Raw genomic sequence first — 18284 nt, forward strand, 5'->3', positions numbered from 1 at the left:
CCCAAGGAGATCTGTGCATCCCCCTATAGCCCTTCTCTCTCTCTTTTTTTAAAGATTTATTTATTTATTACTTATATAATGTTCTGTCTGCATGTGAGCTTGACGCCAGAAGAGGGCACCAGATCTCAGTATAGGTGGTTGTGAGCCACCATGTGGTTGCTGGGAATTGAACTCAAGACCTTGGGAAGAGCAGACAGGGCTCTTAACCACTGAGCCGTCTTTCCAGCACCTATAGCCCTCCTCTTTACCTATCCTTTCTGGGTTTGTGGATTGCACTTTAATTAACAACTAATATCTACTTGTAAGTAAATACATACGATATTTGTCTTTTTGGGTCTGAGTTACCTCACTCAGGATGATCTTTTCTACTTGTATCCATTTGCCTGCAAAATTCACTGTGTGCCCCCCGGCCCCTGCCCCCCCTCAGCCCCTGGCCCCTGCCCCCCCCCCCCCAGCAAGTAATACTCCATTGTGTAAATGTACCATGTTTTCCTTATCCATTTTTCAGCTGAGGAACATCTAGGTTGTTTCCAATTTCTGACTATTATGAATAAATTCCCTATGAACATAGTTGAGCAAGTGTCTTTGTAGTAGGATAGAGTGTCCTTTGGGGATATGTCCAGGAGCGGTATAGCTAGGTCTTGAGGTAGATCAGTCCTCAATTTTCTGAGGAACTACAATATGGATTTCTGTAATGGCTGTTAGAAAAATATCTGCTGTGCCAATGAGTTTAAGGCTGTTCCTGACTTTTTCTTCTATCAGGTTTCAGTTAATCTGCTGTTATGTAGAGGTCTTTGATCCACGTGGACGTGAGTTTTTGTGCAGGGTGATAGAAATGCATCTATTTGTACTCTTCTACATGCAGATGTCCATTTTGACAAGCACCATTTGTTGATGATGCTCACTTTTTCTAGTGTGTATTTCTGTCTTTATAAAAAAAAAAAAAATCAGGTGTACATATAGGCATGTGAATTTATGTCTGGGTCTTCAGTTTAATTCCATTGATCAATATGCCTGTTTTTATGCCAGTACCATGCAGTTTCTGTTTTTTTTGTTTTTGTTTTTGTTTTCTTTTATTATTTACAGCTCTGTAGCACAGCTTAAAAGTAGGGATGGTATACCTCTAGTTCTTTTATCAAAATTCCAACACAATTCTGTACAGACTTTGAAAGATCAATTCTCAACTTCATATAGAAAAGCAAAAACAAAAACAAAAAGAAAAAAAACCAAACTAAACCAAGCAACCAACCAATCAACCAACCAAGCTACCAACCAACCAACCAACCAACCAACCAAATAGAAAAACTAGAAAGCTAAAACAATCCGGAATAATAAAAGATGTTCTACTTATTTTTTTTGTCAGTTTCTCTATAAATTGGAGAAACATTTATTTTCTTTAAGCTCATTCTTTTTTAAGTTAATTGAGCTGTTTCTTTATTTCTTCTTTAAATGACTTGAATTCTTTGATGATGTTCCTGATTGTTCTTTTAAATTCTGTGTTTTGAGGATTCTCATTGCCAAACATTGCAATGAGACCTAGGCACAGGAATTTCTTTTGTTAGTTCTGTGTCTGATGTGGACAGAATACAGGGTTTGTAGGAGATGGTGGACCTCATGATTGGATATAGTATGGGTGTGATAAAGTCGGGTGGACACAAGGAACTGGTCTGGTATACAAGATGTGGGTACTCCAGTTATAGAGCTTTGGGGTGACTACCTGGGTTGTCAAGACTAGGTCAGGGCATGAGTTGGTGGCACCCATCCTAGATCTGGGGATTAGAGAGGGCACACATTGGGAAGGGTCTGGTAGACTTACTAGCTGGGATGAAGTCAGGTGGTAGGAGGGTATCTCTGTTGCTGGCATCCTGGCCAAAGTCTAGAGGTTGGAGGTAGCATGTGACCTGGCCAAAGCTTGGAGATTGGGAGTAATGCTGCCCAAACTAGGCTGAGGCACCAGGATGTTGGACCTGAGTTAGAACCAGGCATTGGGGAGGGTGTGTGAATGGCGGGATCAGGTGGACTCTCTAGGCTAAGCCTGGTGCAGTGCCTGTGGTAGGGCCAGACCTCTTAGAGGTTTGGTGTTGGAGACAGATGAACTCTTGATACTCTTTGACGAGAGAGAGGCCAAGGATTGTATTAGTTATTTTTCTCATTCCTGTGACAGAATGCATGACAAAAAGCAATTTAAAGAAGGAAAGGTGTATTTTGGCCTACAGTTTGAGGAAATTTAGTTCATTGTGGTTAGGAAGATGTGGCAACTGGAGTGTGATGTGGCTGACCACAATGCAACTGCAGTCAAGGAACAGCAGATGACTGTAGGAGGCCTGCTCTCTAACCCTGCAGGGGTTAGAGCCACCCATGTTCAGAGTGGGTCTTCCATCTTCCTTAAACTTCCATGGAAACACCCTCCTAGACACAGCAGCGTGTTTCCTAGATGATGCTAACCAATCAAGTGGCAAGATAGTGTCACTAGGGAGAATAAATAGAGGAGGGGTTTAATCCAGGCATACATGATTTCTTAATCAAAGGACCATTTAGGCAGGGGATAGTTCCAGTAATCTCTTGTACAACATTATTATGTACTTCAAAATTGCCAAAAGGAGATTTAAGTGTTCTTACCACAAAGAAATGTAAGAGGTAATGGATATGTTAATTAGCTCAGTTTAACTGTTCTACAAACCACAGGTGTATAAAGCAAAGAAAGTGTGCTTATGATGCAATGCAATACACTTGTAAAAGAGATTTTTTTTCCTTCTCTTATTTCAGACAACCTAATGAGGCCTCTTTTGAATTATGGTATTGCTTGGTGAGTGCATTTTTAAAAATTTTGTATTTTCAGAAGAATACTGTCACCCTGTACAAATGAATTGCATTTTTAAAATTCATGTTCCAGTATGTCTATGGGCTTTTTGGTTGAAGAGACCGCACCAGTTGTTTGGAGAGGACTTATGGTGATGTCAGCCATTGAGAAGCTATTGCGACAGGTAAGGAACTGCACTAAATATCATTTTACTTCAGCAGGGTTGTGGTTAATGCATTTGCTGATGTAGGAATTGTTAAAATTTGCAGTCAGCGTGTTTGACAAAGGAGTCTACATGAGAGATGTAAAGCTAATATGGTACCGAGACCAAGTTTCAGCAGCTTAATCTTCCTGTTGTGCATCGGTGTAACGATCTTGTTTTGCTGATATTGTCTTCTAAGTCTTTTGTAGAGAGAGAAAGTCTGTTTTATTTCTTTTTAGATTAATGCTTAATCTCACAGTGGATAGTTATGAATTACAGAGACTGTGTAGAAGAAAATTTTCAGATGTAGATGAATATATAGAGAGCCGGATGGGTCTTGTGATTTAAGTTGCTTTTACTGTATGTGGTTCTGTAGTTGTATGTTTAGTGCATATTCAGTCAGCCTCATTCCTAACAAAGGGCATCACACCTGATGGTACCATCTTAAGCTTACCAGGGGACTATATTTCATTTATAGTTTGCTGAGAATAAACTGTACATTTTCTTGGTTGAGGAGAGGTTATAGTCTTGTTTTAGGTAAATATTAAATCTGTCCTAGCAGCTTACAGTTACCCCGTGTTTGTTCAGATTCTGCACTGGGTCTGGCATCATGCTGTGGGTTGCCCATTGTGATGATGAGTTTTCTGTTTTTATTGTCGGATGGTTGTGCAACTGATGAAATAGGCCCTGCTCTCTCATGCTCGTTTTTCACTGTCCCGCCTTTGTCTTGAAGCATGCTCTTTGTGATCTCCTCTAGACCAGAGTGCTCCTACTGTTGCAGTTGTCAAGCCTTTGGCTGTATTTCCTCCTCTTTACACCATGTGCAGTGGGTTATTATAGTTATGTGACCCGTGTGCCCCTCCTCACCACTTCCTCTGTGCCCGTGACCTCTATTTGTCTGGTCCCAGCCTTTTCTTTTCTCTATTGCTGAATACGGTCAGAAAATATAGAATAACTGTGCTAATTGCCTGCATTGTACAAATGGGATCTCCAAAGTTAGTCACCATCTGAACACTCCAACCAACAGATTTTACTCATTTTCAACATTTGGCAAAAGCTCAATTTAGAAATCTTTAAATAATTTTGGGGAAAAGAAACAAAGTGTACAATGTGTGAAATTTAATCCTTGTATTCCTTTATTACATTTTAAGGTAGACTACAGCATGTCACAATGTCTTTTTTATTCCTAATAATCATTATTTGTTCATGTCTCTTTTATTTTCTATTCATAATCTGTGCTTCAAAGAACCAGCTTTTGGCCTTTAAAATATTCTGTATTCATTGTCTCTTTACTATTTTATTGCTTTTTGGTTTCCTTTTTAAAAATAATTTTCTTGCTTTTGATTATTATGGCTTAGTTTACTGTTCTTTTTTTTTTTAAGCATCTTTTGGTAGACACTTAGATCACTGAGTTTTAATGACTTATTTTTTAAAGTTGATATTTATTTATTTTTTGATGTAAAGATGTAAACCTATATGAGTTTATATGCACTATATATGTACAGGAATCTACAGAGTCCAGAGGAGGGTATCAGATCCCCTGTAGAGTTACAGGTGGTTGTGAGCCACCATGTGAGTGCAGGAAATCAAACCTAGGTCTTCTGTAAGAGCCATCTTTCCAGCTCCCTGGGATACTTCTTCTTTTTCCAATGACAATTTTTTTTGCTTTTGTTTTTTGTTTTTCAAGACAGGGTTTCTCTGTGTAGTCTTGGCTATCCTGGGCTCACTTTGTAGACCAGGCTGGCCTCAAACTCATTGTGATCCACCTGCCTTTGCCTCCCGAGTGCTGGGATTAAAGAAATTTCTTCTTTTTAAAGTATAAGTAATGAAAGATGTACTTTTATCAGTAGGATTTGCTTAGAATCCCACAAATTCTGATTGTATTTAGCTTTTCATTGTTATTCAGTTCAAACTAATTTTTAATTTCCTTTCCTCCTGTTATTTATGGATATATGTTGTAAGATCAGTTTCTAAGCATTGTTTGGTTTTCCTAAGAACTCAGTCGTACTGTTTCTAGTGAAAGTTGTTTGGATAGAGAATGTTTTAACAGGTTTGGGAGCCTTTTTGTGGATCAGTGTATGATCCGTCTTTGTCAGTATTCTGTGTATTTTGGATAGCTCGATGTACTTTATAGTTATTGTAGCTAATGTTCTGTATTTTTCATTTAGATTGTTGTTCAAAACTCTTATGTCTTTATTGATTCCTTTTGCCTCATCGTTCTATAATTTTGTAGCTAAAAGGAGGTTTAGATATTTGCTTCATGTATTTGAAAGCTCTATTGTCAGATGTGCATGTTTAGAATTGTTCTGCCTTCCTGCGCAGTCACTCATTTATTGTAATGACCTGTCCCTCTATGCTTCTGCCAAACTTGTCATTTTGAGATCAGCCTGATACTGACATAGCCACATGAGACTCTTGTGTCTATGCTGGGATGGCTAATAGTGGCTGCCATGACAGGATCTAGCCTCACAGAGGAGCCAGGTTTCTGAGCATGTCTGTGAGGCACTCTGTTGGTGAGGCCAATTGAGGTGGGAAGACCCACACTGAAAGCAGGTAGTAGCACGACCTGTTCTGGGTCCCCAGATTGAAAGAGAAGGAGAAGGTGAACTGAGCACACACATTCAGTTTTTCCTGTGTTCTGAATGTGGCTTTAATGCTACTTGCTGCATACAGCTCCTGCAGCCAAAGTTCCCAGCATAGTGGACCACACCCTAGAAATAGAAAGCAGAGTAAACTCTCCTCCCATAAGCTGCTTTTGTCAGTTCTCATGTATCAGAAACAGTCCTGCATCAAACCCAGGGTCTTGAACATGTTAAGCAAGCTCACCGAGCCACATCCTAAGACCATTAAACATCAGTTTCATGATATATTTTTAACATAATTTTTATCGATTCTTTGTGAATTTCACATCATGCATCCCAGTCCCACTCATTTTCCAATCCTTCCACATCTGCCCTCCAGCCTTGTAACCTCCTCCTAAAAGAAAATTAAAACAACAACAACAACAACAGCAACAACAACAACAACAACCACCACCACCCCCTCCCCACTTCTCTCCATGGAAGCTTCAGTGTGTCATGGTGTATCTCACAGTATACTCTTTCTCCCAAACAGCTTTTCTTGCAGATGTTTATTGCAGTGAGGCATTAGTCTAGTTCAAGGCCTCTGGCTTCTGCTACACTTTCTCTATTAGATCCTCACCAAGATATTTTTAAGACGCCCTGTGTTGCCCTGAGTCATGGACGTCCTGCAGCTTTGGATCTGCAGGACCAGCCCTTCATGATATTGGGCTGGACCATCGCATAGCCTTGAATCTGGGCCTGGTTTTTCAGCTGAGTTGGTTAGCCTGCTAGCTCTCCCACACCCATGCCACCAGGGCCAGCTCTCTCAGGTCATCCAGGTGAGAGGTGGGGCCAGCTCCTGAATCTCCACTGGCACAACTGTACAGTGGCTGGTGAGGCTCAACACAGCCTGCAGACGTAAGCATGGCTTTAAGTGGTAGCCCAGACCACAGATGTACACACGGCCTTTGGTGGTAACATGGGCTATAAACATCGACACACATCCTTGCTCCCATAGGGCCAGGGACACATGGCAGCACGTGCACACATCACCGTGGCCTCAGGTGGCAGTGCAGGCCTCTCACATCAGCCTGTTCCAATTTCATTATATTTAAAGTAGGCCAACAGACATTTTGTTGTGTCTTGTTTTATCTAGTTTAATAAATTTTGTCTTTTAATTGGGTGCTGAATTTATACATGGTGTACTTGTTGCTATGATTGAGTTAAGTCTTCCATTTTGACTTTTCCCAGATTTGTCACATATATTTTTTTAAAGTAATTTTATTTTCTTGTATTCTTTTGGGTAAATGAGATAATTTTCTATATTTATTTAAATGCTCTTCAGTTTTACCTCCTGATATTATTGTGTCACTGCCATGGGTTTATAGTATGTTTTCTTAGTTTAACAAATTCTCCAAGTTGCATTTTTACAATTCCATTTAAGTTATTTTCAGTTTTAACAGTTAGCGTTCTCTAGCTGCTTTAGGGGTTGTAATATATTTTCCTAACGTGTTACAGGTTTCTTCAGGTAATGTCAGCACTACTGAGTGTGCAGGTGTATTCTCAACATCGGGCATCAGTTGTTCACAATCATCTTTGCTGTATGACATGTTTGAGGCCAGGTGCTGATACAGGAGACTGTCTGAAATGAGCAAACAAACCATACTAAAACTGTACTGTGTGCTGTAAAGTTAAGATCTTTGCAGCTCCATTTGTCATTTACTGTATTTCATATATCGTGATATATTTAAATATGTGTACAGGAATAATATTATAAAACACTGCTATATAATATACTTAGCTATGCTTTAAATTAAGAAAACTATTTTATGTTTATTCACAATTTTTTTACTTCAGTCGTTTTTTAAAAGTTAATTAATTAATTATTTTCTATTTTTAATTTATTCACTTTACATTCCAATTGTAGCCCCATCCCTCATCAACTCCCAATCACACCCTCCCTCCCACCCTCCTCCCCTAGTCCATAGAAAGGGGAGCCCTCCTCCCCTAACATCTGACTTTCGCCTATCAAGTCTCCTCTGTGGCCTGGCAAGGCCGGCCCACCAGGGAGAAGTGATCAATGTATGGGGGCCAGAGTCCATGTCAGAAGTAGTCCCTACTCCCCATATTATGGGACCCACAAGGAGACTGATCTGCCTTTCTACTACGTCTGAGTAGAGAGGGTCTAGGTCCACACCTTGGTTGGTGCATTAGTCTCTGTAGCACCCCCTCCTACACTTGGATTTGTTGGCTCCATTGGTCTCCTTGTGGTGCTTCTGACCCCTCCAGGCCCCTCTATTCCCCAACTCTTCCATAAGACTCCTTGTGCTCCATCTCCGGAATTTGGCTGTGTGTCTCAGCATCTGCTTGGATCTCCTGCTGAGTGGAGTCTTTCAGGGGCCATCTATGGAAGCTCCCTTCCTGTTCCTTCTCATCGACTGTTTCTAGTGTCTATTCTATTTGTCCTTCTGAATGAGAATTAAGCATTCTCCCTAGGGTCTTCCTTGTTAGTATCCAAAATATATAAAGAATTCAAGAAATTAAACAGCACCAAACCAAATAATCCAATTAAAAAATGGGGTTCAGAACTAAACAGAGAATTCTTAACAGAGGAATATTGAATAGCTGAGAAACACTTAAAGAAATGCTCAATAGGGAAACGCAAATCAAAACAACTCTGAGATTCCATCTTATACCCATCAGAATGGCTAAGATAAAAAACTCAAGTGAAAGCACATGCTGGCAAGGATGTGGGGAAAGGGGAATACTCCTCCATTGCTGGTGGGAGTGCAACCCCTTTGGAAATCAATCTGGTGCTTTCTCAGAAAATTGGGAACAGTTCTACCTCAAGATCCAGCCATACCACTCCTGGGCATATACCGGAAAGATGCTCCACCATAGCCTTCCCCTCCCCCCACCCCCCCAAGACATGGTTTCTCTGTGTAGCATTGGCTGTCCTGGACTTGCTTTGTAGACCAGGCTGACCTTGAACTCAGAGCGATCCACTTGCCGCTGACAACATGGACTTTTGCTCAACTATGTTCATAGCAGTTTCATTTGTAATAGCCAGAATCTGGAAACAATTGAGATGTCCCTCAACCAAAGAATGGATAAATAGACTGTGGTACATTACACAGTGGAATACTATTCAGCTATAAAAAACAAGGAAGTCTTGAAATTTGGAGGCAAATGGATGGAACTAGAAAAGATCATCCTGAGTGAGGTAACGCAGACCCGGAAAGACACTCCTGGTATATACTCACTTATAAGTGGATATTAGCAAAATAATACAGGGTAACCACACTACAATACACAGACCCAAAGAAACTAGATAACAAGCTTAATTTATTTTTAATTTTATGTATTCACTTTACATCCCAATCATGGACTGCTTCCTCCTTTCCTCCCAGTCTCTCCCTACCACCCTCTTCTCCCTATCTTCCCTCCCCTTGTTCTCAGAAAGGGAGAGCTCCCCTACCAACCCATCTCCGCACATCAAGTTGCATCAAGACTGAGCTCCTCCTCATCCACTGAGGCCAGCAAGACAGCCCAGTTAGGGGGAAGTGATAGAAATCAGGTAACAGAGTCCATGTTATAGACAGCACCTGCTTAACTTACTAGGGGGCCCACATGAAGATCAAACTGCCCATCGGTTACATACATGTAGGTAGCCTAAGTCCAGTCCATGCATGGTCTTTGCTTGGTGCTTCTATCTCTGTAAGCCCCTATGGGTCTAGGTTAGTTGACTCTGTTGGTCTTATAGAGTTCTTGTCCCCTCTGGGTCCTTCTGTCCTTCCCTCCCACTCTTCCAAAGGACACCCTGAGCTCTGTCTAAATGTTTGGCTGTGAGTCTCAGCATCTGATGTGAACAATTGCTGAGGGCACCTCTTAGAGTTACCTCAGTCATTTTCACTGGTTTACATCTGAGTTTTATTTAGTGTCTTTTTTTTAACACTAGAAATTTACTTCTGTATTTTGCTGTAGCATTTATCTGCTGGCGATATCTTTTATCATTATTTCACTTATTGAAAATATATATTTTTCTATATTTTCACTGTAGAATTCTGATGTGATACTATTTTCTCAAGCTCTTAAATGCTGTTTTGTTGTTTTCTATCAATGGTTCTCCAGCATGTTTACATAAAAGAATCACTTGGATTTCAGGTTGCTCTCTGTGACACTCACCTCACACACAGGAATCTGATTTATGCATTGGCAGCTTTGGAGCTCTCTACGTTGTTCTAGTACATATGTGAGTTTGGAATTCTCTGGCTTGGAGAATTTTAAGAATAGCATAAAACAATCAGATGAGGATTGAGATAGGAAAGGAGGGAGTTGACATACAATGTGGCCATTTGAACCTTTGGCAGAAAAAAGCCAACTAGACGTAAAGCGAGAGTGGAGGAAGGGACACATTCTACTCACTAAGTCACATGGACCACAGGAGAGGGATTGGGAAGTGGACAGGAGTTTAAAGAGGAATGGTGTCTAATCAAAGTGTGACACCTCCTTCCTAGAGGACAGCAGACTTTCCCAAGGAACTGAACGATTGCAAAAATGAGAGGAATATTATGAAAAAGGCAAAAAGGAATGGGGTGAGAAGTCAGACAGGTGAAATATTTTTGGGAAAGACGTCTGTAATTGTAAGTTCAAACCTAAAATGGGAAAAGGGCAGATGAGGTAAAAGTACCATTAAATTGCTCTCCCTTGATCTTCCCAGTAGAAGGTGAAGGAGAGTGAGATTGGTTCACAAGCTCCAGTGTTTTGAGAACCACGCAGAGAGCTGCCTCCCTCTCATTTTCCCCACTTGAACATTTTCATTTGTTGGGTTGAAGACAGGGCCATATAGTTAGATTTCTAATTATGTTATCCCAGAGTTCTGAAATTACTCAGCAGTGCTGAGGAAATGCTTTTAACTTCTCCCAGAGGAAGAAAGGACGATAAAGAGATGAGGAACACGTCCCAGTGTAGCAGCCAAGGCCCACTGGACGCTACACAGCAAAGTGTTTGTGATCATCTGCAGTAATGTAGACTACTACATGGACATACACGTTGCTGGATCTCCAGTTAGAAGTAGCAGCACAGAAAATCCAAAGGGAGAAAATATCCAGTCAACTAATAGAGAATCAAGGTAGTTAAGGTCTGGTTTGTGCACAGTCTGGAGGAATCTGGAGCCAGCGTAAAGCTGATAGGATGGTGTGAGAAGTGGCATGCAAGTCAGGGCATTAGAAAACAGAGGCTGTTTTAAAAGTATCTAGAGTTAAATAGAATTTGGAAATGGTGTTATGTGAGGAAAGTCAGGTCTAATACACCGAGGAAGAAGTCAAGCAAGGATCAAGGCATCACACAGTAGAGTGGGAGCCAGGCTGCCAGAGTAACTGTAGGAGATCCAGCTGGTTTGCTTACTAGACATACAAGGGATAATTTAGGGTATGTCCATACTTTTAAAAAACTGATACTTTATTGAGTTTTCGGTAATTTTCCTTCTCTGTCTGGCAGCCTTAGTAGGAGGTGATGCTGTTAATATGGAAGAAAGAAAGAGGCTGGGAGAAGCGGGGTGTGCTGTTCCAGTAAGGCCGAATCCCCTGCCGACCAATTCAGAGTTACACCAAGGACTGCTTACTGAGCTCCAGTGCAGCCAGGAGTCACTGCCCTGCCCTGAGCACGAGTGGGAGGTGGGCAGAATTACATGCCATGACACCCTGCTGGTAGCACCCTAACAGTGAAGGAATGTTTGCCAGCCACTTTAACCAACTTACAGCAGCCTCTGAAGGATATCTTAATTCTCAGAATGCAGTGGTAGAATTGGAATTCTCTTGGTTTCTACATGCCAGTTTCTAGTACAGTATCTGCATATTTCCCCCAATCTTCTTGGAACCTCACTGTTAAAAGGAAGGGAGAAAATTGGTTGGCGAATAAATATGGTATATGGTTGGGAGTGTGTTCTGTGATGGACTGCAGAAAAGCATGTCAGGATGTAAAAACAGAAAACCCGGCAGATAAATGCTGGAGTGTCATTTCAGCACTGAATTTATTACCGTGTGTTTCTTTTTATTCTTCTATTTGAAATAATGTTTTTATTTCCTGTTTTGATCATAATCATTAATGGTAGAAACATTTAATGCCTTTCACTTTATGAATAACTACTGGTTTTTAATTTCTCTGTTAAGATTCCTGAAGGGGGAAAAAAAGAAAGGAAAAAAAAAAAAAGATTCCTGAGGAAGCTTTTTTCTCTTCTTAGAATCTTTGAGTTTGAAAATATAGGATTTTGGGGAAATAATTTTAGTCAGTAAAGAAAGAAGTAGAGAAGGGAAAGCTTCAAAGACTGGTGGATGGGGTTGCCTGCTGCGGCACAGCATAAACTCAGAGCCCAGGGATTTTGGCAGCAATTTCAGTGGTTTTAGTTCAATCTCCAGAATCCCAAATGTGGAGCAGATGCCAGGTTCTTCTCCCAGGTTCTGATAATGGCATAATGAGTGGTTGTTTCCTAGCAACCAGAGAAGCGGTTCACTTTAGCTGATCTGCAATAGGAGTAAGCCATCCATCCCCCTTGGTAGTTGGTATCAGTGACTCCCTGACAATGGAGTTCACTTTAGAGTAAGGTGTGTTCTCAGCCTTGCTTAATCCTGTATTAGATGGGAAAGAAAACGTGTATGCTCCCTAAGTGCCACTCATGGGAAGAGCCAAAGGAGCTCCATACATAGTTTTTCAAATGGCAAGTGACTGTACAAGAAGCTATAATAGTTGAGTTTTTCCTAGTGTTTAATTAACCAAGTTCTTTTCTTTATTTAATGTTTGCAACAATAGAGGTTTATTAGGTAATGACTAATGTGTTGTGGAAATATGTATACAAATTTATTACCGGCACTATTTCAGAATAAAGTCTATATAGCAAAAGCATGCATTGTCGAGTTGATACAAACTGTTTTCTCCTAGCCAGTTGTGGTGGCGCACACCTTTAATCCCAGCACTTGGGAGGCAGAGGCTGGCAGATGACTGTGAGTTCGAGGCCAACCTGGTCTACAAAGTGAGTTCAGGACAGCCAAGATAACAAAGAGAAACCCTGTCTCAAAAAACCAAAACCAAAACCAAACCAACCAACCAACCAAAAAACCCAAACTGTTTTCTCTATCAGATCTGTTATTATACCCAAAGATTACAGGAAGGTACCTATTAGAGTTCAGCTTAAGGTTAGTAGCTGTAAGTATTTGCATTTAACTGAGTTAGATTCTAAAATTCTTTCTATTGGATAGTAGTGATAGCTGCTGGAATCTGTGACTGCTGTGATATATGGAGGCAAGGAAACAGTGCTGCATATAACTTTGTTGTCATTCATAGTCAGCCAGTTTCCAAGGAGATGATTCATTTTTCTCCTTTTGACAAATAAGTAATATAAAATACTTCGTTACACAGTAAGTTTCAAAGGTCCTTAGACAATTAAGCAAAGAGATACAATATTAAATGATAATTTTAAGACAATTAAGTTAGCTGCATCAAAATACACCAAGAAATTATATTGCCTTTGAGGGGTCAGGGTTCTCTGAGAACACATTGCTTTGCAGGTGAAGTCACTGGGTGTCTGACCATATTCACTCCACCTTGTGCCGTTTACTCCAGTAGGTACTCTTTCTATTTAAAGGAGATTTGATGGATCTCTCTGAAGCATAAGTCCTGCAGGCCTCTGCTCTACCAGCTGAGCTATGTAAGTAACAGCATGGTGTAGCACCCAGAGACCCCAGAGTGTGCCTGGCAATCTCAAAGGTGTCCTCAGTAAACCATGTTAGAGCTTGTTAGAGTACCAGTGTCCCAGCCAGCTGGACAATACTGCATGCTATTCTGGCAGAACAGTAAATCCTTAGAAAATGGGGGAGGGCTCCGTTTCCCTTTCCAAATTAAAAGTATAGATTAGAATAAGATTAGAGAAATGTATTATGACTAAAGCAATTCTTGTTTGTTGTTGTTGTTTTGTTTTGTTTTTTGAGACAGGATCTCACTCTGTAGCTCTGACTGTCATGGAACTCACTATGTAGACCAGGCTGGCCTTGAACTCTTAGAGATTTGTATGCCTCTGCCTCTGAGTGCTGGGACTAAAGGTATGTGCCACCATGCCCAACTTCCTTTTTTAAAAAAGGCATTTTAAAGGAAGAAGCCTAGTTTGATTAATCTTTTAGAGATCATGCATTCATTCATTAGCCGATTATTTATTTCGCTGATACCAGCAAAATAATTCCTGCTGTGCTTTTAGTATGTCCTAAGGCTTTTTGCCATTTTCAGAAGTTGCCGTTTGCTGCTTGGGGTGTTGGTTAGATGCTGAAGAAGGAAGAATACACAAGACATAGTTATAGGCATCAGAGCTGTAAAGTGAAACTTTTCAGTTACAAACCTACTATTTACTTTTAAGTGTGACATTCAACACTGTTGGGCAACGTTTTAGTTGAGACAACGAAGATTGGGACTTAGAGGACAAGCTGGGATGGCTGGTGGGTTTGCTGTAGGATAACATGCTGCAGTCTTATTTAGGCTCCATGTCAGAGAGGAAACCCTGTGGTCAGCTTCCAAAGAATAAGCTGCCCGAAGAGGTAGAAGCAGCCTATGGGTATTAATTGCTGGTATTTCTTCCTCCTAAAATGCTCTTTCCCCTTTAATTATCGGAGATGCCTTCAAAGCACAGTGATGACAGTGCTTATGTTTGTAGTTTTGAACACTGTCCTGCACAGTTGTTTCTGCATGTTGCTGTAATAGATTTTAGGACCACAACCCATTACAGTTCTTTTAGGCCGCCACCAACTATTTCCAAGTTGTCTGTGCCAAATTGCTCAAGCATTAGAGTAGACCGGTCATTCCTTCACTAATCTCTGTCTGTCTCTGGCCCCCAGTAAGGCATGGGAGAGACAGTTTTTACCTAGTAAAACTACTTCATGATCTGAAGCACTAGATGGGTAACTTTTTTTTTTAATCAAGAAAGGAATAGAAACAAAGCAAAGCAATCAGCTGTGGAAAAAGGAACATTGTTGCTTTACTGTGCCAGTCACTTCTGGTCCTGTGTAGTATTACGCAGCTTGTGGGACTGGGAGCATGCTGCCTCTGGGAGCTCAGGGAAGGCCATGTGCTGTCTTTCTCATTGTGTTTGCCTGGGCTAGGCTCTGCTGCGCTGTCACCAGTTGGCCTCACATCACCCCACCTTGGCCTCCTTTAGAGATGAAGGCACTTTACTCTAACTGGCCATGGTGTTTTCTCTGGGTTTTATGTCTCTTGAGAGGCAGATCATGTGCTGTCCAGCACACTAAAACTGTCATGTCCTCTTCTGTTTTCCCTTTGGATGGCAGTAGCTGTTTCTTCCCGTGGACTTCTGTGGCATGGCTGCCTTCTTACCCTTTTCATAGTCTTCTGCTGCAGAGCTTTTCACTTCCATGTTGTTTCTGACCTGGTCTTTCCCATGCTTCCCAACCAAAGCCTTTGCTCGTCTTGGGTATAATTTCCAGTGGCAAATGTGTTCTGAGCTGTTGGTAGGCCTTCTCAGGGTGTGAATTTGCCTCCTTATTGCTGACACAGTGCTTCCTAGGGAGAAATGGATTTGGTCTGGGCTTTATCCCATCGTATCAGCTTTCATTCTCAGCATGCTCGTATGGAGAGTCAGTCTTTACCTTCACAATGGATCCTTGCCTCCAGTTTGTCTTAGATACAAAGATATAGGGTTTAACTACAGATTTCAGTTATTGGTGTTTCTGATACATAACTACTCAAGTAAGGGAGATTAGAACAAAATAGAGAATGTGGTCTAATACCAGGACCTAATGTAGAAAACCAACAACAAAACACCAGGAACTCCAAGTTACCAATGTGGTCTCACTACTGCAGACGTCCACATTTCCTTCTCTGTGTACCAGAGCACAGTAATGATGTAGAGGTCTTGGGGCAGCCATTTTATTTTAATGGAAGGTTATAGTTATAGCTCTAATGTGAGTCAGTAGTGTATCTTCTTTTTTATGAGAAATGATAAAATGGCAGTTTCTCCCTTAATGAAGGCCAGCAGTCAAAATTAGTACAAAATGAAGTGTTGTTAGAAACTGTGCCACACCAGTGGGGTCTACTGATCAAAGGAGGGGGAAAGAAGTAGGCATAACTCATTAGCAGCAGGAACCAGTAAGGCTTAAATAATTTCCCTTTGAACTGAATCAATTTAAAAAAGAGGCTAATTGCCAAACCTTAGTAATAGTCCATTTCTCCCTTGGATACATCCAGAAGAATCTCTTTTCTAAGCAATTCTCTTTTTTGGGGGCAGATGTGTATAGATGTTGAAGACTAACTTGGAATGGTTTGAACTGAGTCTGTGTAGCAGGAGAACTTACGTCTTGTCAATGATAATGAAGATGCCTTCAAGGTCATTTGAGATTACTTGCTGATCCGTCAGGAGGGCTTTGCAGAGCTGCGGTCTCTGGTGGACAGGCAAGGGCTTACCTGTCTCTAGGTGCAGATGAGGGCTCAGGGCTCAGGGTCAGATGTCTGAAGCCCACTGGAGTTCCTTAAGTCACATGTAGTCTTGAAAAGATCCTAAGAAGGCTCTGAGGAGTTATGGATGGTGTTGGGGGCTTCATACAACTGAGACTGCTTTTTTCTTCATAAGAAGATACTGTGGTTGTTATTAAGAAACCTTGCCTCTCCCCCTCCCATGTCAGAGGCCTAGGGGAGGGGAGTAGGGTAGAAGAGGGAGGCAGGGTAGGAATGGGAAGCTACAAGCAAGGGATAACAATTGGGATGTAATAGAAATAAATTATAACAAATAAGAAAAAGATACCTTGATTTCTGTTTGTAATACTTCTGAAAGCAGAGTGAATTTTATAATAAATAACATCATGACATTGTCTGTGTCACTGTTAGCATTTTCTTTTAATTTTACCTTTTTTCTTCTTCTTTCTTTCTGGATGCTACATAAAATAGTGATGTATCTTAAGACCATGGTTTTTAGGTTGAGGTACAGTATCTTTTTCTGGTGATTGTTTGAATGCTGATAGACATATATTTGATTTTTATCACGTGTAGTTCAGTTTCTGTTGCTTGGAGAGCTTGGAAAAGAAATGATTTGTCTCAGGCTTTCACACCCCAGTCTATTCTCAAGGGAACCCAGGGCAGGAGGTCAAGGTAGGAATCTGGAAGCAGGAAGTGGTGGCTATGGAGAAAGGCTACTAACTGGCTTGCTCCCCTTGGCCTGCCCAGCTTGCTTTGACTTTTTCTTTTCCAATTTGTGTCCCTTTGACCTCCTTATTGCTCTAGCTAAGACTTCAAATACTATATTGAATAGGCATGAGAGTGGACAACCTATCTCATTCCTGATTTAGTGGAATTGTTTTCAGTTTTTCCCCATGTAAGTTGTTGTTGGCTATAGGTTTGCTGTAAACTACCTTTATTATGTAGAGGTATGTCCCCTGAAGGAGAATTGGATTTTGTCAAAGGCCTTTTCTATATCTAAAGAGATGATTAAGTGAGGTTTTTGTTTTTGTTTTTTTCTTTCAGTTGGTTTATGTGGTGGATTACATTTACTGATTTTCTTGTATATTGAACCATCTCTGCACCAAAGGGATGAAGCCTAGCTCTGGTTGATGATCTTTTTATGTGTTCTGAGATTTGGTTTGCAAGTATTTTATTGACTATTTTTGCATCTATGTTCATTTGGGAAATTAGTCTGCAATTCTCCTTCTTGATTGAGTCTTTATGTCATTTGGGAATCAGAGTAACTGTGGCCTCATAAAATGAATTGGTCAATGCTCCTTCTGTTTCTATTTTGTGGAATAATTTGAGGAGTATTGGCATTAACACTTCTTTGAAATTTTGGTAGAATTCTGTGCTAAAACCATCTGGCCCAGGGCTTCTTTTGTTTGGGAGACTTTTAATAGATTTACTTTTAGCTCACTAGGACTTATAGGTCTGTTTCAGTTGGTTGTTTGATCTTAATTTAATTTTGGTGAATGGTAAGTAGTGAGGAAATTACCTGTTTCTTTTAGGTTTTCCAATTTTTTGGAGTATAGGTTTTTAAAGTATGTCCTTATGATTCTCTGGATTTCCTCAGTGTCTGTTTTTATATCCCCCCTTTTTATTGCTAATTGTATTAATTTGGATATTCTCCACCTTTTAGTTAATTAGGATAAGTGTCAATCTTAAATTTCACAAAGAACCAACTCTTTGATTTGTTCATTCTTTGTATTTTTGTTTCTTTCTTCTTTTCTTAAAAAATTGATATCATCCTTGAGCTTGATTATTTCTTGTCATCTTCTCCTTTTGGGGTATGATTTCTTCTCTTCATTCTAGAGCTTTCTCGTGTGCTGTTAAGTCACTAGTGTGAGATCTCTCTCCATTTTTTAAATGTAGGCACTTAGTTCTATGAATTTGTCTCCTAGAACCTCCTTCATTGTGTCCCATAAGTTTGAAAACATTGTATACTCATTTTCATTCAGTTCTAGAAAGTCTTTATTTCTTGCCCTATTTTTCATTCAGTAGTGAGTTGTTCAGTTTCCGTGAGTTTGAACTTTCTGCTGTTTCTGTTTGTTGTTGATAGTTTTAGTCCACGGTGGTCTGATAGCATGCAGGGTGTTATTTCGGTTTTCTTTCTGTTATTATTTCTTTATGCTGAGCCCTGTTTTGTGTATGTCCCATATCACCAATGTTATTTTTTCCCTTATCACATACTGAAAGGTGGCCAGATAGATTATTTTTCCTAAAGCAAATT

The 18284-nt window shown here is 40.5% G+C and overlaps 1 protein-coding gene across 1 annotated transcript in view; it reads left to right on the top strand.

Moving 5' to 3' along the window:
- Positions 1 to 18284, top strand: part of Nubpl (NUBP iron-sulfur cluster assembly factor, mitochondrial) — a 162626-nt gene that overhangs the window by 54085 nt on the left and 90257 nt on the right. The window contains exons 5-6 of the mRNA XM_051145960.1: positions 2767 to 2806; positions 2894 to 2984. Coding sequence (XP_051001917.1) covers positions 2767 to 2806; positions 2894 to 2984 — 131 coding nt within the window. The remainder of the gene's footprint in view (positions 1 to 2766; positions 2807 to 2893; positions 2985 to 18284) is intronic.

This window comes from Acomys russatus, chromosome 1 (genome assembly GCF_903995435.1).
Source record: "Acomys russatus chromosome 1, mAcoRus1.1, whole genome shotgun sequence".
Lineage (NCBI taxonomy): Eukaryota > Metazoa > Chordata > Mammalia > Rodentia > Muridae > Acomys > Acomys russatus.